Source organism: Zosterops lateralis (genome assembly GCF_965231275.1).
Source record: "Zosterops lateralis genome assembly, chromosome: 7".
In the NCBI taxonomy this organism is placed as follows: domain Eukaryota; kingdom Metazoa; phylum Chordata; class Aves; order Passeriformes; family Zosteropidae; genus Zosterops; species Zosterops lateralis.
The window spans coordinates 3,115,521-3,141,618 of NC_139767.1; the positions used below are offsets into that span (position 1 = coordinate 3,115,521).

Below are 26,098 nucleotides of genomic sequence, written 5' to 3' on the forward strand. Positions count from 1 at the left end.
CCTCCCATTTGTACAGATTTTTTTTTCTCACTAGTTTCAGGCACACTATTGTTTGAAAGTTTTGAAACTGGATAGTCATTGACAGGCAACAGCTTACAGAGAAATGTGGTGATGACGTCTCAGATGGTTCCAGCTCGGCCTGCAGGGAGCCAGTGCCCAGCCCCAGGACAGCAGCTGCTGTGCCAAGTGCTCCTCCCACCCCTGCCCTCCAGGAAAACACCAACATGGGGAAGAAATAAAATATAAAGGTAACAGTGTGTATAAACCAAGCCTGATGTGCTGATCTGCTTCGGGAAGGATGCTGTGGGGAGGATTTGCTGCTGTCACTGTTGAGAGCTGGTGCTGGACTGGAGTCTGAACTCTGAACAAAGTCAGCACCACCCCCGTGGCACTGACCAAAAAGCAGGGGAGCAAGTGTGGACAGTGATGGGAAAGGCCCTGTGCTGGCCTGGGCAGGCAGGGCAGGGAGATGACATCAGTGGCTTTTCTTTCACAGTGTCACCTAGAAGCTGCAGCCTGAGGAAGCAGGAGGTCCCAGTGCTGGAAGCCCAGTGGGGACCCTTGGCTGCTGGGGACTCTGCTCCTGGCAGGCAGGCACAGAAAGAAGCTGCTTTTGAGAGAGAGCCCTCACAGGAGCCCAGCCCAGCCCAGCCCAGCTGCACCATGACTTGCTTTATCACCGGCAGTGTGGATGCTCCCTCCACTCCAGCAAAGGGTCTTACCTGCCAGCTGAGCCAGTTTAGTGCTGCCACAGCCATGGGACGTTCCTGAAAACCTCCAGGATGGGGTGATCCCGTATTTTAATTGTGAGCTGCTGTCGCTGGAGGCAATGACACACCGCCCTTGGCTCCAGCGAGAGCAGCCTCGGGTGGGACAAGGCAGGTGAGCACATGCTCAGCCCAGAAAGCAGGAACAGGTGGGGCCCTCTTCCCTCTGCTCCACCAATGCCCCAGCCAAGAATCACACACAGACAAGCCAGGTAAGATGTTGCTTTCATGGAGCACCTTCTGGTTGGCTGCCCCAGCCTGCCCATGCAGCTGCTGTGGGCTCTGCTCCCATCAAGGTCACGTTGACTGTGTAGGTGTCTTTGACTTTATTGTCCCCACTCAGTGGAGAAAGTGTAACACAGATACAGCTTTGTGTCTCAGCTGTCTGGTCTATACCTGTGCATCTACCTCAGTCCTGCTGCAGGTTACATTCCAGTTGGGTTTGTTTTTAACCCCCCCATCCCTTTTAATTTCTACCTCCCTCCTGTCCTTAGTGCCACCTGCACTTACAGACACAAAAAAATGCTCCATCTATTGCTCCACTCACAGCTGTATTGTCCCAATGATCCCAGCTTAGGAAGAGACTTAAAAAAAAAAAAATCACAATAGCAAAACCTCTTCAAATAAATAAATGTGAAAAACCCCACGATCCACAGTGTAGAAAGTGAGAGCAGTGAATCGATTGGTGCCTGAGAGGCACGGCCAGGCCAGGAACGTGCACGGGCTGTTTTCCTGCTGTCCTCCCCCAGTCCCAGCCCTGGGGACTCCCCCAGCAGAGCAGACACCTGGACACCAGGCACAGAGTGTGTGAAGGGGGACAGCAGCTGCAGGGGGCATGGGGAGCCCCTGTCTCTGCTCGTGTGGCACCCCCGCAGGGTTTGCTGGGGACCCTGCTGCAGCTGGAGGGAGGGCGGACACGTGGGCAGCATCTGAGCTGTTCCTTCGTCACCATCATCACCATGAGCGGGCTGCTGGCCAGGGGTGCTACAGAGCCTGCTTGCCCTGGCACTCCCGCTTGGAGCATTGCGCCGGCTTCCACCAGTCCCCGTTGTGGCAGTGGCAGATGTTGCAGTCGTCCACCTTCACCTCGATGCCTGCGGGAATGATCGTGGTGCCCGCAAAGCAGTTGGGACCTGCAGAGACACACGGGGGGAACAGGGTAAATAAATACTCTGTGTTTGCACCGGAGGCAGCAGCAGCTCTGCTCTGAGCATGGGACAGGCAGGGAGCCAGTGCCAGCCCTGTGCTGGGCTCTGGCTGTGCCACTGCTACTGCCAAAATCTGCTGCAATGCTCCCACCTTGCTCAGTGCCCAGCCTTGGACCCACAGCAATCCTTTCTCTCATTTTTTGGTTGCCCTCAAGCAGTAAAGGGAAAAAAAAAAAAAAGGCCTTGAAACTTTCCTCTCTGTTTCTGCACTCAGCCCTTGAACAAATGGCATTGGCACTCAGCTTTTTCTACTCGGTTGACCACTAATTCAGAACCTCTTTCTCCTTAAATTTTGGCCACAGGATGGACAAGACCATGAGGACATGCATGAAGACACAGCCCAGCCCTCACTGCTCCAGCCTGGTGAGCCTGCATGGAGCTGCAGGGCCCAATCTCTGCCCTAGAGCCATTGACTCCAACACCAGGTAACCCCAAGGACTCCCACCAGCTTGGAGCTATTAACCAAAAATTATTGCATCACCTCTCAAATAAGCTTTCTGATAAAATCTGTTTTTTTTTTTTTTTTTTTTTTTTTTTTGGCTTCTTCATCACACAGTATCAAAGCTGAGCAGCTGAAGTCAGCAAGGATCTTATTTCCCAGTCATAGAATAGTTGGGTTGGAAGGGATCTTAAAGCCTTTTCCTCCTCTTCATAAAAGCCCCACAAATATCCACTGCTCATCTCTCCCTCTGCAACTCTCTCCTCCTCTTACTCCTTCACCACTTAGTGCCAGGAATTAATGTCAGAGCCAGCAGCACACACAACAAATTCAAAGCAGTCACACTGGTGGCATCGGGGAAGCATAAAGACATTTGAAAAGTGTTTTGTGGCTCAAGTGCTGCTCTGAAATGTCACCCCTTGACTGGCCACAGGGTTTAATCTATGCCTCCAGTGCATGAGGTGCATTCCAAAGGTAAGAGCATGTACAGACATGGAATTATGGGCAAGTTGTTCCTTAAGTCTTAGGCTAAAGGCTGGGAAAGGGAAACAGGGTCCTTTAGGAGGCTGGAAACAGGCTGAGCTGTAGCCCAGTGCCAGGGTCCCACCTTTTATAGTCTCAGAGAGTTATTTATGGGTGCCCTGACTCCAGTAAGGTTCTCCTCAGGACCCTTTGTGGAACAGACCACAAGTCTGGCAGGGCTGGGCTTAACCAGACAGTTCAGGGTGCTTGAGTGTCACTTGTGTTTCAGCACCCTCCTGTCTTCCTTAAAGGCCCCTTCAAAGGCAGCTCTACAGCAACATTTCACATCCATCTTCATCAGAAGGGCCAAAGATGCCTTGGACGGCTCCTATACAGAATTTGGGGTGACCTGGTGTACCCCCAGGGCTGCTGCTCCTCCATGGGCAGGGCCTGAGAAGGCAGGCTGTGGCACTGGGAAGGCCTGTGCTGCTCCATGCTGTCTCCTCCTCGAGTGAATTCCATCAGGATTCCAGGAAGCAGCCGGCTTTTACTCCTGACAGGGAGATTCCACTGCACTTGCTGAGCCAGAGCACAGGTGACACAGGGCTGCTGGCAGTGGAGAGCCCTGCGAGTGGGGATGTTTTAAGACTGTTGTGAGCTGGGCCTTCAGCTGGACAAGCTCCAAAGAGCTCCTCCAGCCTCAGCCATTACAAACTGCAAAGAACTTTAAAACCAGGAGCTAACAGCCAGGAGAATGAACAGAACAGCCGAACTCTACACATGCACACGTGGTATCTGTGTTTGTCCTTGCAGGCATGAGGTTAAAAAAGTCATGACCTGTTTTGGTCTGGAGCTGAAGATTTCCCAATTTGATGTTTGTCTGGAAGACACCATCCTGGCTGGAAAGGCTGTGATTCTACCTCTGCTATGTCTCTGGCAACCCAATGAAGTTGTCATATTTCCTCAGAGCCTTTGAGTCCCTGTGCTGGCTGTGCCACTGCCTGTGCTCTTCACCACTGGAGCCGGTGGGTGGGGGTGTGTTATGATGGATCAGGGTGTTGCCAGGGTGTTGCTGTCAGGTCATCTGCTGCTGTTAAATGTCCAGGGTTCAAATGCCATAAAAATTCCAATGAGTGCATCTGGCTGTATCTGAAGGTGAAATCAGTGCCTGGGATGCTCCGACCGCCTGTGGATGTCCAGGATGCCCAGGGTGGGCGGTCTCCACACAACAGCCTCCTCTGCACTCCCAGAGCAAAAACACTCCTCTTCATTGCAATAGAAACAAAAAGCTTCCTCTGGAGATTAGGTTGGCAAGAAAAGGGGAAGATCATCTCCCTCTTCTTGCCCTGCCTGTTAAGTATCTCATTTGAGAGGCCAGTGCTGCCTCCACACCCATGCACGTCTCCAGACACAGCTTTGCCTGGATTTACAGCACTGCCAGCCCATTCCGGGGGCTGGGAACAGGTGGGAGGCTGACAGTGAGGGAGCCAGCGGGTTTGCTCACTCACAGGTGAGTCAGCTTTGCCTCCCGGACAGGCTTTTGGGACTCAAAACCTCTCTCATGGGACTTTGGCACCCCAGTGGTGCAGGGATCAGGGTGATGGTGTTGGGACTGGCTGATGGGGTGCTGCCAACTGGGAAAAAGCTTATTTTTCCTTTATCCTGCTCATCTATCCATTCCTTGGCTGCCCTTCCTCCTCCCTGCAGTCCCAGGTCTCTTCTCCTTCCTAAACTTCCCCAGGGGATCATATGGAAATAAAATCATCAGTAAATACCCCTCATTAATGCCCCAGGGACAAGGAGGAGCAGAAAGCAGACACTGAAGGAAAGAGGAGGAGGATGTGGTAAAAACATTACCTGTGCCTCTGAGGCCCCCACTGGAGGGGGGGGGACAGCAGCACAGCAATGTCCCTTCCCCAGCCAAGGACATGGGGCAACTCTGCAGATCTGTAATTAAACACTAATGCTCTGCCCCTCTGGTCCCTGACATCTGTTGAGCCTGGAAGGAGCTGGCAAGCATCTCAGTGTCTAAGAGAAAATCCTTGGGATACTTCCCCTGCCCCAAAAGGGCTGGGTAAGGGAAAGGGGGAAAATGACAGCTGTGTTGGATAAAGCACAGGGACTGCAGACCAGCCCTGGCTGGAGCAGCACCCAGCACTCCTGGAATGGCCAGGCTCACCTGGGCACACCCAAGGGAGGAGCTGTAGTCAGAGGCTGAACTGAGGGAAAAAATGCAGCAACTGGAATTGTTTTCTTTCTTCTTGGCTTTTAGCAAAATGGAGGAAAACATGACCCAGGGCTCTACTGACATCTGCCCTCCTGTGGGGTGTTCTGCCTCTCTCCTGACAGACTTTAGTACTTTTAATTTGGGCCAACACTGCCACTGCTCTGGGCATTTTCTTTCCCAGCACTCTCTCAAAATAGCCCCCTCTGCACTGCCTGAGTGAAAGGGTTTCTTTTGCTCACCACAGTGAGCTGGATGAGCTTTATTGCATCCTCTCTCTCCAACTGCTATCCCCATCCCTACAGAAATATGGATTTCTAACGGAAGGCAAAATTTCCACACTGCATTTGTGACAATTCCACTTCAATTCCCATTGCCTGAAATCCAGTTTTCCAGCACAATCACCATCAGCCAGCCTCTCCCCCTCTGCTTTTTTTTCTCCCCCATTTAAACTTCTCCCACCTTCACACAGGAAAACTGGATCCTGTTTGTCCAAAGTGGGATGCAGTGAGCATCACACCCATGGTGAAGGCACGAGGAAGAGGCACTCAGAGAGGAACCCTGCCCTGCTGGAATTTAGGTGAGAATATGCTCCAGCCAAGCAGGATTTTCTGTGCCATGGCACAAGTCACCAGGGAATTATACAGAAACTTTGGGATTTGTTGAGATGGCAGCTCCTGGTGAAGATAACCTCCATCACCTGGGGGTCTGCATGGCTGTGCCATGGGCCTTGGAGGGGCTGCAGTCCTTAAACCCACAACCAGAGCCCACAGCAAGAAACCAAATCCCAATTTTTTTTTTTTTTTTTTTGCCAGGCAACAGAGCTCAACACACTCTTAAATTATCTAATAGTCCCATATTCTTTTTCCTTCCCAACATTTCAAAAGCTCAGGGCCCCAACCCAGCCCTGCTGAGGACTGGCCTGAGCTTTTCCCACCGTGGCTGCTTGGAGGAACTGGATGAGAGCAGGGTCTGCCAAATCAAACCCCCAAAGAATGACACAGAACAGCAGGATAGGGGTTTTTGATTATTGTTCAAAGGAAGATGCTGCTCAGAAACACTGGATGACATGCCAAGCACATCAGGTTACTTATGATAATAGCAGCAGGAACAAGAAGTTGCTTTGGGCAAGGGCTGTTGTCCTGCTCTCAGTAAAAGCATCTTAGACCATGACTGTGATGATAACAGGACACTAATCACCCTTTTTCCTTGCTCAGGGAGACTGATGGGAGAAGTTTGCTGCTCCCACAGACAGTATTATAGTGAGATTTGCTTTGCTTAACATAGTTAATACTCATAAAAGCCTGCAGCACTCCAGGCTATTTGCTAGAACAGCTGTGAAGATTTTTATGGAGATGTATTAGGGACATTCAGATGCTGGTTTGATGGGAGAGATGTAAAAAAATCATATTTGGTTTGTTGTTTGGGGAGAATGATGAAAAATTCTGCAACCATCTGCTGAAGATCAGGTGATTATGGTGTGATGACCCTGCTGCACTGCACCCCTGTTCCAGAGGGAATTCAGGGGCCAGGCTCTCTCCAATACCATGAGCTGATGCCTTGGAGCCACTTGGTGCTGAACAGCAGCGTCCTCCAGCTCCCTGTGACTCCTCAGATGGCTTTTACTGAACTCAGCAGCTCTGCCCGTGGCTTTCAGCGGCTCTGAATTTAGCTTTGTGTGTGCAGAGAAGCAATAAAAGGAAATCAAATGTTAATCAAACAGCAAGCATGCATCACTTCAGGCCAACTCTGATATTCAGATGTGCCCTGAATAGCATCTTGCCCCAGACAAAGCTCATCATCTCCACCAGAACTTCTCATTGTGCAACCTCTGATTCCAGCAGGAGTGGTAGTTTCCCCTCAGTAAAATATGTCTCCTGCCACTTCTTTGAAAGCCTCCCTATCCCTTCAGGAAATATTAAAGCTGACTCCAGGAGAATTTAGCTTATTCAGTCAATGGATTCCATCAAGGAGAGAGGTGCTGATGGCTATGCTTATCTGCCTAGTTAAGACAGCTGCTGAATAGCAGCTCAATTCAGCAACCATCCCTCAGGCTCCCAAGTGGTGTGCCCCACAATTGAAGTTGCAAGGGATAAGTGGAAAACAGAGGTGTTTCCTGACAGTATTTAGGAATAGATACATCCTGGAACATCCCCCTGGACGCTCACTCGGCTGAATGAGGCTCGATGACTTTGCTTTTGGAGCTCGACCATGAACACAACTGGGCACGGGGGATTTGCTGCTGGCAGTGTGATCTGGATTGGGGGAGGTGTTTCTACTGAGCATGGCCAAGTCCCTTCCCAGTGGGAAGGCAGATTTTCCTCTGCATGTCTCCACAAAACAGGCCAGGCTTCACCATGCCCATCCCACACCATGAGCCATGCAGTCTCCAGTGCTGGTGCTGAAACAACCCCTTGCAAAGCAGTGACCAAATGAGGATGACCCTGGGAATCCACACAAGGATGCTCGTGGATCCCCAACAGAAAAAAAGGGAAAAAACCAGCAGAATTTCCAGGGTCTGCCACAGAGGCAAGAAATTGCCTGTGCCTGCATCTTGGGCCTTTTTCCATGTCCGGGCTGAACTCTGTGCTCAGAAGGGAAGGAAAACCAGCATCTTGTTTTTAATGTTGGCCCCTGTTTCTGGAGGTTAACACCACTCCTCTCTGCTGATCCTGCAGGATCTTTTCAAATGTTCATTTAGCTCTGCCAATGCTATTTATGTGATCACTTCAGATTGCAAGAAAAGAGCTCAATTTGTGGCTTTAATTAAGGAGTTGAGGAGCGAAGAAGTCTTGTTTTCACTCATGGAGAGTGCCAGCCCCCCTCTCCCAGGGGGAAGGAGGGGCCAGCGGGTGAAGCCGGAGGTGAGGCACAAAGAAATCAGCCGGTGATGCTGAGCTTTGCCTGGCTGAAAATTAAATTTGGCAACACTCTTCAGGGGCAGCTGAGAGCCCCACCCAAAGAGAACAACCCTCAAGCTTTCTGGTGTTAGAAGGAGGCCAGAGCTGGAGCTCCTGGCTCGAAGCAGGGCTGAAGCCTGAGGGTGCATTGGGAATGGGGCTGCCATGATCCCGGGAGGTCACAGCTACACCCTGCTCTGATCCCGGTCTGCCACTCCTCAGTGGTGGCAGGAGGGATAGCACTGTGCTGTGGCTCTGCCTGCTCCCTGCCTGCAGGTGATGTCCATGTGCTCCCGGCTACAGAGAGCACAGCTCCTCCCAGGACAAGCATTAGGGAAAAGAAACCCCTGGACTCCAAAGTCCATCATCATCCAACCACCCAGCCTGCACAGAGACTCCTGCAGGGCTGGAAATGGGACTGCTTCAGGTCAGTGTCCCCATCCCCACCCCATCAAGTCTGGAAGCTGCTTCTCAGCCTGCTCACGCTCTCAGGCAGCAGTGAGCTCTCCTGTGATGCAGCGACTGCATCAATGCATCATCTGCCCCCTCAGTAAAATCTGTATGCTGCTCCATTTTCAGGAGGCACTAAGAACTGAATCTACCAACACATGCCAGCCTGAGTGCCACAAATGAAACCTCCCTCTGGTGGGCCAGTGGTGGCTCCAGCACCCTTCCAACCCCCTGATGCTCAGAAGCTCAGGAATTGCTCTCCTCCCCTTTTTTGGATTGCTGTTGAGATTTTTAAATACCAAAAGAAAGTCTTGGCCTCTGTCAGTTTAACCCCATTCCCCCTTGTCCTGTCACTCTGTGGATCCCTGCCATGGTAACAAGTGTCTCCTCCTCGAGGTGACCCCAAGAGGGAAGGTTCACTCTTCCTCTGTCCAGCCACCCAGGGAGAGATGGTGCCTCCAATAAATGCCCTCAGTTTCACTCTGTTGTGTAAAATGTTGCAAAATGAGAGCCTTTTCTCTTTTCATTTGGGGACAAACCCTGCTGGCTCTGGCTAACAGCTCCTGGAGTCCTCTGGTGGTACCTTCTAGACATCCACGAGCTTTTAATCGTGCACACCACTGCCCTGAAGAATTACTCTCCTCTGAAGCTGCTCTGCAGATCTTTTCCATCCTTCCTGCATTTTTCACTGCTCACAAGACAATGTTAACAGCCCTTCTCAAGTACTGCCTATTTACAGGAGAGATTTTTCCAGCCGTAATTCACTACTGGGTGCCTGAAGATGCCTAAAAGTTATTTAATCTCTGCATTAAAATACAAATATATCTGCAAGATCCTTGTCCAAATTAAATCCAAGTTGCTCACTCTGAGCCAGCCCTCCATCATTAGAAGGAATGCATTAAGAAGGCGAGGGGGAGGTGGAAAGCTCAGTTCAGGACAATGGGAGCTGTTCCACTGACTTTTGCCAGTGATGCAGGCACACAATAAAGAAAATATAACTCAGCAGCAGCTCCCAGCGGGACAGGGACCTCCTGGTAGCTCCACATCCCCTCCTGGCTCTCCACACACCAAGAGGATCACATCATCCAGGCTTTGCTCAGACAATCCCAAATATCTGCTGCCTTGGAGTCTCATGAATGCAGGGGCCCCACTGGAGCTCCCTAAATTGTGAGCTGGCACCCAGTGACAGAGACTGATTTAGGCCTCACTGCTTTGCACTGCAGTTAGAAAAATACTGATGGCTCGTTATCCGTCTTAATCAGCAGCAGCAAACAAATGAGGGACAGGGAGACATCCAGAAGGGAATACACCACATTACTCCTCCTTATTGATAGCACTGTTACTTAATTTGATGTAGAGACGTAACATCAGGCATCACTAAATAGTGGAGCAGGGCTGTTTTGGGGCAGGGAAGATCTATGGGTGCAATTTAAAAGCTGTCTGTTTGGGAGCCGTGACGTCCGTGGGCGCTGATACCGATCCCAGCTCCGTGGACAGGCTGGACACCATCCCTCACCAAGACAAATGGAGACACTGTCCCTTCCACAGATAAAAGACACCAGCTGAAAATGGTGGAGCCCCACTCCCCTCCTCATCTGCTGTGCTTGTGGGATGAGCAGGACAACAGGGGACCAAGCCCAGGACTGAGCACAGAATCCCAGAATGGTTTGGGTTGGAAAGGGCCTTAAAGCCCATCCACCTCCACCCCCTGCCATGGGCAGGGATACGTTCTGCTGTCCCAGGCTGCTCCAAGCCCTGTCCAGCCTGACCCTGGACACTTCCAGGGATGGAGCAGCCACAGCTTCTGATGTCTGATGGCTTCAGGATGGTGATGTCCAACCTGCCCTTCCCTGGGCACTGCCTGTGCTGGGGCAGCAGAGCTCTGGCCCAGACCTTTGGCACAGCTCCCTTAGGGAAGGGAGATGGTGGAGCAAAGCTCATGAAAATAATGCAAGCAGTACATTTCCTACTGCTTTAGATGATAGTATCTGCCTCCCTATATGGGCATTTTCCCCAGTCCTGTGCAGCCAGCCCCTCTGTTTCTGACCCTAAGTGCACCAAAATCAAAGCTGAGAGCATATCCAAGTGCACTGTGAGCTCTCTGCAAAACCTCCAGCCCCAGTCTGCCCATTTGACTGGATTTCTAATCCAGTTGTGGCTTAGGGACTGCTGCAGGCAAATTAATAGGTATCAAATTCATAACCCTTTATTCACTCTGCTGACTCATACAGCCAAACGGGGGCAGCCTTGAAGTGAAACCGAGGAAGTTTCACCTGGCTGGAGGAGCCAGCACATGGATCAGCTCCCAGACAGCAGAAGAGCAACTTCCAGTGCTTCAGACTCCTCTATAAATCCAGGGCTTTTCTCTCTCCTTTCAGTGTAAAATGCAGGTTGGCATTTTCAAAGTTACCTATGGGATTTACATACCAAATTCCTCTTCATTTTGAAAGGATCTATGTGTGCAAATACCTCGATCAGCACTGAAGAGTTTAGTGTAGGGTGAAAAAACCTGCAAAGGCAAAGGGCCCAGCATTGCATAGGCAGGAACTGTGCATCCAAAGCAGGTTTTCTGAGCCAGGTTTTACTGTGCACACTCTGGGCTGGAAAAGGAAAACTGTAACACCTCAAAGCCAGCAGTAACCATCTATTAAGGGACAAAGGTGTATTTCAGCATTTACCTGAGCAAACAAACACGATTAGCTCTTAAAAATCTTCTTGCAGACAGCATAAAGCTTTGGGAGAATATCATAGATTTTTTTTTTTTTTTTTTTTAATGCAGGTAGATTGTAACTGTGGGAAATGAAAGCTACTCTGAGGTAATTTTAACCTTTCAGGTAAGTAACAGGCTTTCAAATAGTTGTCTAAATAGAAACTTCCCAAAATGAACACCAACAGCACTGAAGGCACATTCATTTTTTTAATGCTTCAAACATAGCATGAGGTAAGGTGGGGTTTTGTGAGCTGGTATCAAACAAATTAATTTAAAATAAATCCATCAGTAGAACTACCATTAAACTACTGCATCAGCTAACCATGTTACCAGTAAAATCAACAGCCAAAGGGAAGAAAAGTTGGACCTTCCAGAGACTAAACCTTTAGGTGAAGAAAAATTTAAAAAATAGAAATATATGCATAATGTGCTGTAGTGTTTCTGCTGTTTCTGCTGCCCTCACCTCCTGGCTCAGGTGCCAGGAGCAGCCACAGCTCCTGGTGCATGCAGGTGTGGGAGGACACCCTGAAATAGGGTGAAATTAGGGTGAAATAGGACACCCTAGGAAAATAAGGGCCCAGATAGCCCCTGGATGCCAAATCACCAGGCCTGTGGTCCCTGCCCAGGTATCTTCACTCAAAGGCAAAGGTTAACATCAAAAGAATAACAAGCAGGACTTTTTCCCTGGGTTTGGTGAGCTTTTAGCCAACTTTTTTGCCTCTTGGTTGCGCTTCGTGTGAAAATATAATGATTTTTATGGCCCACTTTAACATTTTTATGTCTTTTTTTCTTCAGAGAAAAAATCCCACATTTGGTGTAAGAATTAAAACAGTATTTCATGCTTAACTGCAATCACAGATGATGTATGGAAGAGAGCTGGCTTCATGTCAACTCAATATAAAGCCAGAATTGAATCTAACTTGGTCACTACAGCTGTGCGATGTTTTATGGGGTGAGGGGATTTTTTTAGATCAGTCATAAATGAAATGGAAACTGTGACTGGGCTCATTTTGTATCAAACAGGAGCAAAAAAATGAAGGGAAGGGCCAGGATTGTTACACATTTGTCTGGGTTGTTCCCTTAGAGGTGGAGCGTGCTGCAAACCCAACCCAGCACCGGGCAAGGCAGTCGGTGCCTGTTGGCACAAAGCCCTGCCAGGGCAACGGGGCTTTCCTGAGCTGTGGGGAACCACATGCTTGGGATCAGCCTCCAGCTCCTGTCTGGAAAACATCATCACTGCAGCGCATATCCCTGGGAGATGGGGTCAATTGCCCTCAGGCCTTTCTGCCATCATGGCACGAATGTGATGCTCTGAGGGCACCAGCGCGGCCCCACTCGTGTTTCCCACCTGGTGACAGATTTTCCTGATGGTGGTTTGGAATGCGAGGTTGTGTTAGAAATGGGATTTCAAAGCAAAGATAAAACTTTCCATGCAAGGAAGGAGCTGCTGTGGAAACCATGTCTTCCTGCTCTTGGCTTGTGTTTGAGTAGTTGGGTTTTCTGCTGCTAACTTTGACCAGAACCCATCTCCTGCTACCTTCACCACCATTCCCATCTCCCTGGCCTCCAGAGTATCCACCACCATTCCCAGCCTCCTGGCCTCCAAGATGATGGACACAGAAATGATGGCCATGGGCAGGTAAGACCCACGTGAAAGGGGAATTTAATATTAAAAGTTAAAGTCAGTCAGCAAAGGTTCCCCTTCCAGTCAAAGGATGGATCTTCTGGAGGGTGTTTAACAGTATCAGCCTTTGGATCTGCCTGTTTTCATCCCTATAAATTTAGGATGGGCTGCAGTGGCAAAGCTCCCATTTCTATGCAAATCCATACAAATGATTGATTACCTGTATAAATGGAATAACCACAATGGCAGAAACAGTATTTCTTAGTTTATGTGGGGAATTTAATTACCTGCCTGTGGCACAGAAAAGGAAAATCAGGAAAACATCTTCCTTGACCCCACCCCAAGCATTAAGGCTGGTGTTAGAGAGACAAGACATGGCACTGCTGTGCTAAAATCTGCATCTCCTGAGGAAACAGGAGGAGGAGGGAATGGAAGGGGCAGGGCAGGATGGATCTTGAGAAGACACATGGGGAGACCAAAGCACTGCAAGGACGGGCACACCTCAGTCTGATCGACAGAAGAGACAAGCAGAGGCTGGTGCTTCTGGAATAAACAGGCCCCTAAACACTTCTGCTGGGACCTGTCCTGATTTCTCCAGAAGCAGCTGTAATCCATGTCTTGCCCCAGGTTTTGCTCTTCCACTACCTGAATTTAATGGTATCCATGGCATTTCCAGGATGCTTTCAGATGGTGCCATGCAGAGTCCGGCTGGTGACAGAAATAAAATGAGCAGTGCTGGTTTTGCATAGGAACAGTTGCACTTAATGAAATCACCTCATGAAAAAAAGAAGGTCCTTTCCTTTGCTCATAACTCTGGGTGTCACCACGAAAGGCATAACCACAGTGCACCAGGGCCTTTATACTGTGGCAGGTGTGATATTGTGCTGATGTGCTGGGACAGGACAGTTTTTCTGTGAGGTAACAGCTGGGAATGATGAAAGGCTGCGGAAAAATTATGGTGCATATTCGTGGTTCTGCATCCCTCCTGCCCAAACCTCCCAAATGCTTTGTTACCTTTCTCTTCTGTTTTTATTACTTGATTCTTGGATGAACCTCTTGCTCACCCTCTGGTCTCAGTGGCACCACAGGATCTGAATGGCTTACAACCTGCTATCCTCCCACTGGGACAGGGAAGTGCACTGGGCACACTGAGGCACAGAGGCAGTGGGGACTCATGAGGGGATGCAGGTTATTCAGACTAAACCCAGCAGAAAACGGCATTTGACTTGCAGCAACAAGAAGGTTTGAGGCTGCAAACTGCCTTCTCAAGTGTGATGGGAATTGGTTCACACCTTATTGGCAGAGGGAAGGAACTGTGGGACAGGATGGCAAAGTGATGGACAATGACTTCCAAAAACTCCTCCTTTCTGGGTTTTCCCACACTCTTCAGCTGGTATTTCCTGCCTTGTTTTTCCCACGTTCATTCTGTGCCTTAGAGGGGTTTTTTTAAGCCAGAAGAGGGATTTAGACATTAGAACAGCTACTGACCTGATATGAGTTAATGATTTTATAAAACCCCTAAAAAATGCTTTACTTTAAAAGATTGATGTTTCCCATTGTATTTTTTCAATGCCAATTAATTACTTAATTCATTAGCAATGTAACACAGGAATAGTCTTTGAAAATCTGCTGCTTTGTGTAGATGCCTTTAATTATGGATAATTAAATACTGTGGAAGGACCTCATTACACCTCTGAGCGTTTTATATTCTGGAAAATGAAACACACTCCTGTACTCCTGAACACATAAAACAAAAGCTGAGCTCAACAGCCACAGGAAGCAAAAAAAGAGATGGAAAAATGAACACCCCCAAAAAACAGAACCACTCCAAACCCTGTGACTAAAAGAGGCTGGAAATTCCTGGGGAGGCTCAAGGCTTTGTGCATGCACAGGACTAGAGCCAGACCCTGCCTTGTTGGGGTACAAGGGGGAACCCAAGTGCTCAATGTGGAGCTGCTGCAGCCAGCAGCAAACATGCGCCCAGTGAACAGAACTCCCTGTCAGCCCTTGCTAAAGCTGGGAACAGATTTCCAGATGGTCCTTTGTACATATGGCAGCAGTAGGCAAAACTGCCACAAAGAGCAAAGCACTCTCCAAACATCATCACAGCTGACCTTGGAAGAGGAAAACCTGCCAATGGCAGAAGTTCCGCTCTTGGGGAAATGCTTGTTATGAAGACAGCACTGCCCCAGTGAGACAGATCTCCTCCCTGACTTTTACTTTGCATCCTTCCTCCCTGGGCCATGAAGTGATTGTCAAACTCAGGGAATAAACTCTCTTGTCTTAATTAATTTCTCAGGTGGCAAATTTTTTGAGAAAAATTAGGAAAAGTCTTGTGAAACATTAGGGGCAGGATGCCATGAGGGGCACAAATACATGTCTGGCACAGATTAAACTGGAGACACTAAAAGAAGGAAAATGTCACCCCTAACACGTGGGCTGCCTGCCTGCCCTAAGGCAAAGCAGCAATGTGGCACATTGCTACCCGCCCATGGCAGAGGATGGAACTGGATGATCTTTTTATGGACCCTTCCAGCCCAAACCATTCTGTGATGATTTATGGGTGCTGATGTCCAAATGTGGAGTGCGGCCCTGCTCCAGAGATCCCCTCCTGGAGTGCACTGCCAAAATCCTCAACAGAGCAGCTGATTTCAGCTGAGAAATGCAGAAATTCAGCCACCATATGGGGAAGTGCACATGGAGACCCTGCAGCACATGGGACATGCTGCTGAGATGCAGTGCCCATGTCATTTGTCAGGATTCCTACTGGAGGCTGCCAGCAGTGCCAGACCCACCTCACCTGCTGGTGAAGTTTGTGACATGATGAGCTTGTGCTGGGGATTTTACTTAATCATTTTTGCCCAACAGATTAGTGGAAAATGGGAAGTCAAAGATGTCTTGCTGACCCCCACAGCTGTGACTTATTAATGCACACAGTGATGAGAACCATTGGGTTGGCCCCACCTTGGAGCCAACATTCACTGAGCCCATGCCATCCCTGGGTTACTGCAGACTTCCCTGTGCCAACACTTCCCATACCAGGGCATGCTGTGTCTAGAAAGCCCAAACCTCAGTCAGGAGAACAAAACCCACACATTTTCTTGATGCACTTTGAGCGTCACCTTCATGTGTGGCAAACCCTGTTCCAGCAAGGAAAAGCTTTCACACAGGGCTTTGGAACACTGGGGCATCCATGGGTGGAAGAGCCCAGCCTGTTTGGCACAGGTTGTCCTGGGCAGTCTGATGGTGCCTGTCAGCATGCCAGGAGAACCCGTCAAGCACTGCCACTGCCTCTGCTCTTAATTAGCTGATCCTCCCCTCCCCTCCCCTCCCCTCCCCTCCCCTCCCCTCCCCCCTCCCCTCCCCTCCCCTCCCCTCCCCTCCCCTCCCCTCCCCTCCCCTCCCCTCCCCTCCCCTCCCCTCCCCTCCCCTCCCTCCCCTCCCCTCCCCTCCCCTCCCCTCCCCTCCCCTCCCCTCCCCTCCCCTCCCCTCCCCTCTCCTCTCCTCTCCTCTCCTCTCCTCTCCTCTCCTCTCCTCTCCTCTCCTCTCCTCTCCTCTCCTCTCCTCTCCTCTCCTCTCCTCTCCTCTCCTCTCCCCATCTCTGGCTACCTCTCCTCTCCTCTCTCCATCTCTGGCTACTTTAACCCTTGGTTAGCAGAGGAGCTTGGCACATGAACCCAAGAGGGAGAGTGCAGGCAGCACTTCCTAGAGAGGGAGAAAACAAGCACAGGAGAAGGAGCAGTGCAAGCTGCAAAAACACTATGCACACAGTAGAGGGGCGAGGAAAGTCCTGGGTGTTTCTTGCTGGGGGCTTGTAATGCCTTCTGTGGAGGCTACTCCTCTTTCAGCAGCTCCTCCAGCCTTTAGATCCACAGCCATGAGCTAGGCTAAATCTGTAAATAAAACACGGCACCTTTATTTCAGGGGCTGAGCCAACCAGGAAATCCAAATAACCATTTGAGCAGGGGTCTCTCTCAAGTCTGGGTTAAACCGCCCAAAGAAGGGCTTATACAGGCACAGGAACTGGCCCTGACTCTTCTTTTTCTGCATGTGAAACCTTCAGTGTCGAGCTGTTAGAATGAATGAGAGAAGAGGCAGATCCTCAGCTGCACACAAAACATGGATGTTTCCCTTGGAGCAAGGCAGCCAGGCCACTTTACACCAGCCCCAGGAAATGGATCACAGAGTTTTTACTCTCTGGGGGGCATGATGTAGCCAAGACAAAAAGTGGTTTCTGTACAAAACACAGCAAATATATCTAATCATTACTATCATGAGCAGGTTTTCATTTTTTATCACAGTTTCCCATTTAATTTACAATTTAATAATTACAGTTTGACGTTGCCTGTAATAATACATTTTTTTTTTTTGTTTGTTTGGCACAGCTTGAAAAGTAACCAGAAATTCCCTCTTGCCTCTTTCCTTGTAGCACAGGCAGGGACATCAGTCACTGCCTGGGTGTTGTAGCCCTTTCTGTCTGTGGTGAGAACTTCCAGGGATGGGGCAGCCACAGCTTCTCAGGGCACTCTGTGAGAGTGTCAACCTCACAGGGGAAGAATGTCTTCTGAATGTCTAAACCTACTATATAAATATGAAGCCATTCCCTCTTGTCCTGTCACTCCAGCCCTTTGTAAGTAGTCTCTTTCTATTTTCCTGGTCAGCTTCTGTCAATGCTGGACCTGGTTACTTACCCTGGTGAGAGGGAGAGCCAAGCAGGAAGGACATTTCCCATCACAGACAGAGCTATTTCTCCTATTCCTCTCCCACTCACACAGGGAGGGAAAGTCAAAGGTGCAAACACTTTATGCTTTCAGTAAAAATCAGAGCAGGCTGTCTGAAATAATCAATAGGGCAAAAAAGCCCCTTTGTTTCTGTCTTCCCCACTGAAATATTCCAAAGTATAACATAAAGATCTACATCTAAAACCATGTCACCCCCTTTATCCTTCCAGATCTGAGGGGGTTTGTTCTGACAGCTTTAAATGGGGCATCTCATCACTTCCAGTTTTTTCCCCAACTTTTTTAACGTACAAACAGCAAGTTTGCTGTAATTGGCCCTTTTCCCAGGGAGGTTTCAGTGAGTCAGCATTTTCTGACCAACATATTCCCATCTTCAAATACTTTCAGGCAGCTGCAGTGAAAAAAGTCAGAACTTTGACAGCCTGGGGAGAACTTCGTGTTCTTGTCTTCACACAGACCCACTGCTCTCAACAGATCCCTGAGCATGACACCAGCATTCCTCTTTTTGGAACATCAGCTCCTGCTCCATTTATTCCAAGAAAATGCTTCCCTGACAGCACTACCTGGAACAAAATGTTTGTAACCAGGACAGATTGTGGCTTAGTTGACATGAAATGAGTTATATTAGTTTGCATCAACAGTGGTACTGGTCCATAATGACCCCTTTTTCTTCGAACTCCTCCGTGAATTCCTTGAGGGGATTATGATTTTAGAAGTGGGTACAAGTAGAATTTAGACATCCTGGAGTTCACCTCCATTACAAAGTGCTGATAGAGTCCTGTGATGGGTGACTCCTCTTCCCTTGAGCTGCATCAGCACGGCCACGGCTGCAAAGAACTGACCCAGGCCAACCCCACCAGCCATAGCAAAGAAAGCAACATCCTCTTCTCATTCCCACCTGGCTTTCATTTCCTCATGACCAAGCCTAAGCTCTTCACAGTAGTTCAGATCAACACTGCAGAAGGGTTTTCCAAAACACAAGGAGAGCAAGAAAGGAACCCTGGCAGCAGCCAAGCTCTTTTGCAGCTTGTGCTGCAGGAATGAAGGGAAGGGAAGGCTGGTGCTGCAGGAGCAGTGCCCTGGTGCTGGGCCTGCTGACTTGCACTGACAGCTGAAGGCACCAGTGCAAAGCCAGAGCACGGAGCAAGGCAGCTGAGAGTGAGGGGTGGGCCAAGGGGTGGAAGGAATTGGATGCTGATGTTTGTGGACCACAGTGCACCTTGCACAACACGGAGTTATGTGATGGCTGGCACTGTCCCAGCCTCTCCCTGCCCTGCAGGAACCTCCCAGAGGCAGCACAGCTCCACCAACACACGGTGTCCTGGCACCCTCACCTGGCTGTACTGCACCAAACTGCGGGTCTCTCTGGAAAATGGCTCTACTAAAAGCTGCACTTATTTTTGTTCTGCCCAGGTGATGCACTTCACCAGCAAATCAGGGAGACGAAAAAAATACACCCTCAACCCACTCTTTAGTCTCTCCAGCCAAAGTGATGGGTGAAATGGCAAGTGACAGGCTAGGGCAGTGTATGGCCACGTAGTAACAGCCAGGCTGAGATTACTGCCCTGCTGTCCTTCACAGAGCTGTGCCCCTGGGGGAGGAACAGAAGCTGCCCTGAAATGCAGCACCCTGCCAAGGAGAGGGGATGGAGATGTAGGAAAGGTTGAGGGAAGGAAAGGAAGCAGGAGGAGAAAACTTGTAAGCATCTTTCTTAATTCTAACTGTTCTCAGATTTGCTTAGCTCTAATCTTTAATTCATGTTTTCATTACAGTCTCTTTGCTTTGTAAAGTCTGCATTTCATGTAAAAGAAACAGCTCAAACATAAATTATTTGACATAAGTCAACCCCTTATTAAAATCCTCTACTCTACCTATGTGTAGGATCCAATAAAGAAGTGTTAAACATCCATCAAATCAGAAATACATGAAGACAGTGTCTGCCACTCTTACACAGATATGCTTCTTAACCCCAACCTTCTAGAGCAGCCAAAGCAAACCCTTTCTAATCCTTTCAGAAACCTTGACCATGCAAAACACCCCAGCCTCCTGCAGTGTGTCTCTGAACCACCCAGAGGTATCAGCGGGTCAGATCCTCAGCTGGAGTAAATCAGATTAAAACAATGCTGTGTTTTACACCAAGTGACACCAACACAGGATTTGGCTTTAAGCTTCTCTTGCAGCAAAATGGTTTACAGCAATGTCATTGGATCATAGAGTCACTTTTGGTGTATTAAAGTCACACCAAGAATCAGGTGGGGAACAGCAACACATTGCCTGTTTTAATTTCAGTACTGCCCGGGCTCCTTGTGTTCTGCAAAGGAACCTGGCTTCCCAACGAGAATCTAGGAACTCTTCCCCTCCCAAAAACCCCTAACCCACCCCTTCTCTACAGGACAATATCATGATGATAGTGAATCTTGAACTACCACTCTCACAGGCCAGTGCACACAAACTTCAGCAACATTTCCCCAAGAGGGAACAATCACTATGAGCGAAAGTTTCTTCATAAATATTTCTGAGTTTGAAGAGTGATGCAGACCAGGTAACATTTCCCACTTTTCTGAGAGCCGTGTCCACTGAAAGAGAGCTTTGGAGCTGGTCCCATCCCACAAATGGCTCCTCATGATCCTCCCTGACCCTCCTCTGCAGGATGCCTGTTACAGTCATCTGAACTCTGCTGTGGTGGAAGCACGGAAACATGGTTAGGACCTGGGGTACAAATCCAGGGTAGCAGCTTTCAGCTCCTGCCTGGCCTTCAGCAGTCAGGCAGGGCCTTTTCCTGCCATGTTTAATTTGTGAATTATCCCTTCCTTGCCTGCTAGGCAGAGGCAGAGCAAACAGAGGCTGGGGAAGCAGCAGGTGACCCGTGCAGGTGAACATGCCATGAGCTTCAGGAGCTGCTGTTCTGCTGGCTCCAGGCTGCAGCTCCCTGGGAATGGAGCTCTTCCAGCAGCATCTCTGTCACTGCACAGCCCAGCACCCCGGCTTTGTGTGAGCACTGAGCTGTGGGATGGACTTAATCACATTAAGTGCTGCTCAGTTCAGGGCTTTTTTGTTCTCTAAAGGCTTCTTCTCTCCCTTGTTGCTCTCGGTCTCACTTTCTCTGAAACCTCATGAGGTGGCAGATTCAGCTCAGCCCTCCCTGATGCTGTCCAACACCAGGATGGCTAATTTGGAAAATTTTAACTTTTCCAAAGCTTTTCACTGTTACAGAGGCCTCTTACAACAGCTGTGACCATGGGGAGCACATCAATCTTCAATCAGCAGGGCATTTAAGCATCTGGATAATCCAAGTGCTGGAGATTTCCAAAGCAATGGAGGATCTACCTCTTGGCAGATGTTTTCATGTCTAATTCTCACCAGCAAGTTCAGCATCTACATGCCTTTAACCCCTTGGCCTGAAGTGATCAGATGGATGAGCTCCACTGAAAATTAGTTTCTCAAGAATAGTAAAGCAAACACTTTTGTCTGCCAGGAGTATTTTGTCAGGTGGGTGTCTGCCTGGCCCAAATGCACCTTCTCATTTTCAGTCTTGATCTTCTACCAGCTTTCAAATCTATCCTTTCTTTCCTCTGTTGGTAATCAAATCACAGCTTTAATTGAGCTAAAAGGACAGCGCAGTTCACACTCCTGCTGGTCATCACACAGAACACAATCCAGTCCGTCCCGTGGCCCCTCGGGCTGACACCTGAAGGGGGTGGTGGCTGTGGGGGTGACCAAATGCCCCAAAAGTTGGCTGCCATCAATAATTCACACCCATGCAGGGTGATGTGGCTGTGCTATGCTACTGCCTTCAGCTGCCAGGACCTGGGGAGAGGATGGTGGAGTCCAGCAAAATCCGGCGTGGGGAGCACTTCTTCTCCTTGGCTGGGCACATTCCCTTGCATCTGCACAACCAACCAGCACATTGCATAGACTGTGACTGAAGGGGGTTTAAGTGCAATCTTAAAATCTGGCCATTTCAGGAATTTCTGAAATAAATTAGAAGAGGAATTTTATTTAGTTGTTGTTCTGTTTTTGTTTTTTTTCTCTAAAGGGATCTCCCCATGGCTCCAAATCACTGTTTTCCACAAAGTAAATGAACATGAAGTCTTCTCTCATCCTCTTGCCACATTTTCTGTGTCGCCTTTATCCTCCAACAGTTGTATATAATCAAATGGCAGACAAAACTTCCTGTCTCCAAATCCTTCCCTTTTTTTTTTCCCCTCAAACTTTTAGCAATTTTTTTCCATGCTTCCTTGATTTTTTTGTCACTGATCAAGTTGGAAGCAGAAGCTTTCCAAAACAATGACCTGGAGCTTCAGCGATCCACATCTTGCAGATAAATAACAACTACATTTATACAATAAAGCACCAGCACTGGATTACTCCATTCTAAAACCTTGACACTTTTCAAGATAGTAATAATTTGGAACAACAGAGACCATATGGGGAAGGGTTTTTATCAGTACTGGTTACCAACATGCACTGATAATCCATCACATTCACCTAAAAGAATTTACATTGAGATGGAGCCTTTTGTCCTGTAAAATCCCAAAGGGTTTTGCAAAGGGGACAGTTCCTATTGCCCTTCCAGGGCAACACCTGGGCAGGGGTCTGGCTGTGTCCCTGGTTGGGAAGGAAGAGCCCCTGCTCCCTGATTGCATTGCCAGTGCCTCTTCCTATGGCATCCAGACATTCCTGCCCTGCTTCCTCTGGGAATGGGAATGAAGTTCATGAACCACCTCTGAACTGGCTGGGCAGGACAGGAATAGCCTGGCCCATGTCCAGACACCAACTGCCCCACTGCCCACAGCACAGCTTTTCCAAAGGGACACTCCCTGGCCACTCCCAAACATCTCCCACTCAGGAAAAAGGCATTTCTTCAGAGGAAAAGGCAGCCTCACAAGTCTGCCCCCAGGTATTGTTCTGCACAGAGACATGCTAAGCTCGCTCAGGGACACGTGTAACATGGATTTGTTTGCCAAAGGAAAGGCTTCAACCGGCTGGGAGAATCCTTGGGGGGTTCCTGAGCAAGACACACTGTGTTACATCAGGATCAGGCTGGGGTGCAGAATGCTTATTTCAAATTAACTCCAATAGAGAAATAATGAGCAGTGAGTTTATATTTCAGTAAATTAAGAGAGAAGCTTAGGTAAAATGTGAGTTTATATGGATGGAAATAAATTATTATTTACTCACTTTTGTGCTCATGCCCTCAAATATGAAGACTTGTGTAGGGATTTATTAATATTTATAGCACATTATAATATATACCCACAAGAACTTTGCCTGAAGACATGCTATTTTACCAATGTAAAATCTGTTGAAGGTCAAAAGGATCTTTTACTTGTGTGTGGATGGCAGGATCAGCCTCTTTACTTGGAAATCTGTATCAACTGTGATAATTTAAAACTTTAATTAAAGACTCAGTGACAGATTATCTATGAAATGTCTTCCTGCCCAGTATTCCATCACCAATGTCTCCAGAAGCTCAGGCTGAGTAAGCACACTTGCCAGGAAATATTTCACTGTGGACATGTTAGCTTTTATCTGGCTCGCTGGGTAACAAATTCTTTTGTTGAGGATTGGTGACAACAAAAATTAAATTAGAGGCAAAACAAGACCCCAACCCAAAAATTTATAATGTGTTTTGTTCGTCCCTCAAGAAAACGAAACACAGGGAATTTCTCCCTTTGTGCACTGCAGCAGGTGAGAGTTGCTTGGAGCTGTCAAAGCAGAGGAACCAATTTAATCTGGATCACAGATTAAACCAGCTGAAGTGATGTGAGGGATGATGCACTGGGGATGCCCCCCATCCCAGCATCCTGCACCATTCCCAAAGGGTTCACCACATCCAAAGGGTTGAAGGAAATGGGAAGAGCAACCTTCAAGTGATGCATAGAAAAGGAGTTAAAACACACACATATCCCACCACCAGCAGGGCTCACCTCACAGCAGTGGAGGGGTTTATGAGGAGGGACAAGCAGAGGTCTGGGAATAAGAAAACAGCGTGAGAAGGGCCCAGGAACACCACACAGGCACCTCCACAGCCCTGGCCATGGGAGCATACAAACCTCGCTGGGAATTTTTGCTTGGAAAGGCTCTGGCACAGGCAGAGTGGGTGGGTGTTCTCACAGAACTGCAGCAGGCCCTGGGGCAGGAGGGACAGTGACAGTGGCACCATGAGCTGCACTCTAACAGTGACAGGCCACTTTGAGATCCCGCAGAGGAGAGAGTTAACAGCAGTGACACACTTTTGTCTGCACAAGTCACAGGGACTGGAAATAACATCTCGGGGCCATAATTCTGTGGACTGTCACTACCAGGAAACATGAAATCCAGTGACCTTTCATCTCTGTGACAGAAATGCTGCACAGCACCTGAAGCCATCGCCCTTAAAATTCACTCTGACAAATTGGATGATAGGACATGAAGAAGAAAACGTCCTCAGCCTCCCTCATCCCCGAATGTGAGGCTCCCAGTGAAGTCAGCATCCTCTGTGTGCAATGTGGTATCCCTTGCCAGCCTTGAGTGAGCTGCTGTGGTTAGTGAGGCATGAGAGGACAATTCATTTCTTTGGCCAAGGAGGAACAAATCTCCAAAGCCATTTGTTTAGACTGCTCTTAAATGATAGGAGAGAAATCACTATTGGCTTTCTATGAATCTGCAGGCCAGGAATGTTAGAATCAACAGATTTTTGCATTATCACAGAATCACAGAATTCCAGACTGGTTTGCGTTGGAAGGGATCTTAAAGATCATCCTCTTTCACCCCCTGCCATGGGCAGGGAACCTTCTGCTATCCCAGTTGCTCCAAGCCCTGTCCAACCAGGCCTTGGACACTTCCTGGGATGGGGCAGTCACACCTTCTGTGAGCAGCCTTTTCCAGTGCTCACTGAATCACAGCACTTCTGCCCTTGGCAGGACACAGTTAATGAGGTTATGAAAACCTACCTGACTGTATGGAAAGAGAATTATTCTCTCATTAACAGCAGCAACAGCTAAAGAAGCAGGCAAGCCATGCTCCTAGCAGACAGCAGCAAATGATGCAGGGCTGTGTTCTACCTAAAATGAGGATTTTCCTTACCAAAATTTTAAGGATTGAGGATTTGCACAACAGAGATTACTCCCCCCCAACAACTGTATCCCTTGAGCTATTCTGTTTGTGAGTCTGAAATTATAACCATAGGAACTAAAATCTTCTCATCACACCAGAACATGGAACTGTGTCTTCACCACTTTGGCAGAAAACAAAAGCTACTGAATGCAAAGAAGAAAACAAATACATTTAAAAATGGGTGTTTCAGTCATTTAAGGGGGTCTGTCAGCTTGTGTTATCTTCATGCATTTGTGAAACTCAGCTTTAATTGACTGGCTGAAACGGAGAGCTGAAAGACAAAATTTTGGTCTCAGGATGAACATAGAGCTGAAAACACTGTGCTCCTCATTCATTAGGATGTGTCAGAGGGATTCAGATGGAAAGAGACACAGGAGTGGCTGCTACTTCCACCTGCATCTCCCAAACTGTAAGAGAAAGGTGAACAGTGTGTGCCACACTGAGCCACGTCCAAGAGCAGTAATGAACTCTGATCATCACATTCCCCATGAGACAGGGACTGCCTTGGTGCCTACCAACTTCTGTCACTGTGGGAATTACTTCATTATATTTGGGAAGGACATAGCCAAAACTGCCAGCTGGGCCAACTATAAGCCAGTCAGGCCAGGCAGCAGCAGGAGGAGCACAAAGCCCTTCCAGCTGAGGGGTCTCCATGCCTACAGCCAGGCTGGGACACCAGGAGGGGCCCAGCTCCCCCATGCAGACATGCCCCTCCATCCCAAGGAACAGCCATGACCCTCCATGGGCTGAGCTGTGCTGCAAGCCCCAGAAACCAGGATCCCCAAGGCATCCAGGCTGCTCTGAAGGGGACGGTGAGAAATACATCCTTGCCTAAATCAGGTTTCAGAGGTAGAGCTTTATGTGTATCCCCAACAGATGAGCAAAGAGAGGAGTGGAGAGATTTGGTAAAACCATGGATGAAGCCTCCTGGTTTCTCCGTGAGGGCTCCAATCACTTCACTGTGTCCCACAGTCTGTTCAGCACGCAGCTGATCTTCCTCCTGTCGTCCTCCTTGTCCCCACCAGCAGGAGCTGCTCTTTCCCTTTCCCCCTGGTGATCTGGGCACTCTGTTCTGGGAAGAAAGACGCTTCTCACCCCTGGTCACCGGGGGGAGTGCAACACAGAAAGGCAGCAACCCCCAAAGGGGGAGTGTGGCTCCTGGGGGAAATGGTCATGGTGGTGAAGGGTTGGGAGGGAATCCAGCAGGTCCCAGACCTGTGTGAAGGCCCCTCTGAGCCTGCACTCCTGGGAAGCCTCAGGGATGCTCACAGATGGGATGTGCTGGCACTGCAGATGAGGGGGTTTGGGATGGGGCCCTACACGTGAGGGAAACACAGAGGCCACACAAACTCCAGAGGGCTTTGCTGGGGTGTGAATGGTCTGAGCTTGGTGACAGGCCTGGTGACAGCCAGTGGTACCCCTGAGTCACCAACCCAGGACACTGCCCTTGGTGAGTGTGATGGGAAACCTCACACCC

The 26,098-nt window shown here is 48.9% G+C and overlaps 1 protein-coding gene across 1 annotated transcript in view; it reads right to left on the reverse strand.

Moving 5' to 3' along the window:
- Positions 1-337: 337 nt before the first annotated feature.
- VWC2L (von Willebrand factor C domain containing 2 like) overlaps positions 338-26,098 on the reverse strand; it is a 46,032-nt gene continuing 20,271 nt past the window's right edge. Inside the window, exon 4 of the mRNA XM_083864588.1 lies at positions 338-1,900. Coding sequence (XP_083720714.1) covers positions 1,752-1,900 — 149 coding nt within the window. The 3' untranslated portion in view covers positions 338-1,751. The remainder of the gene's footprint in view (positions 1,901-26,098) is intronic.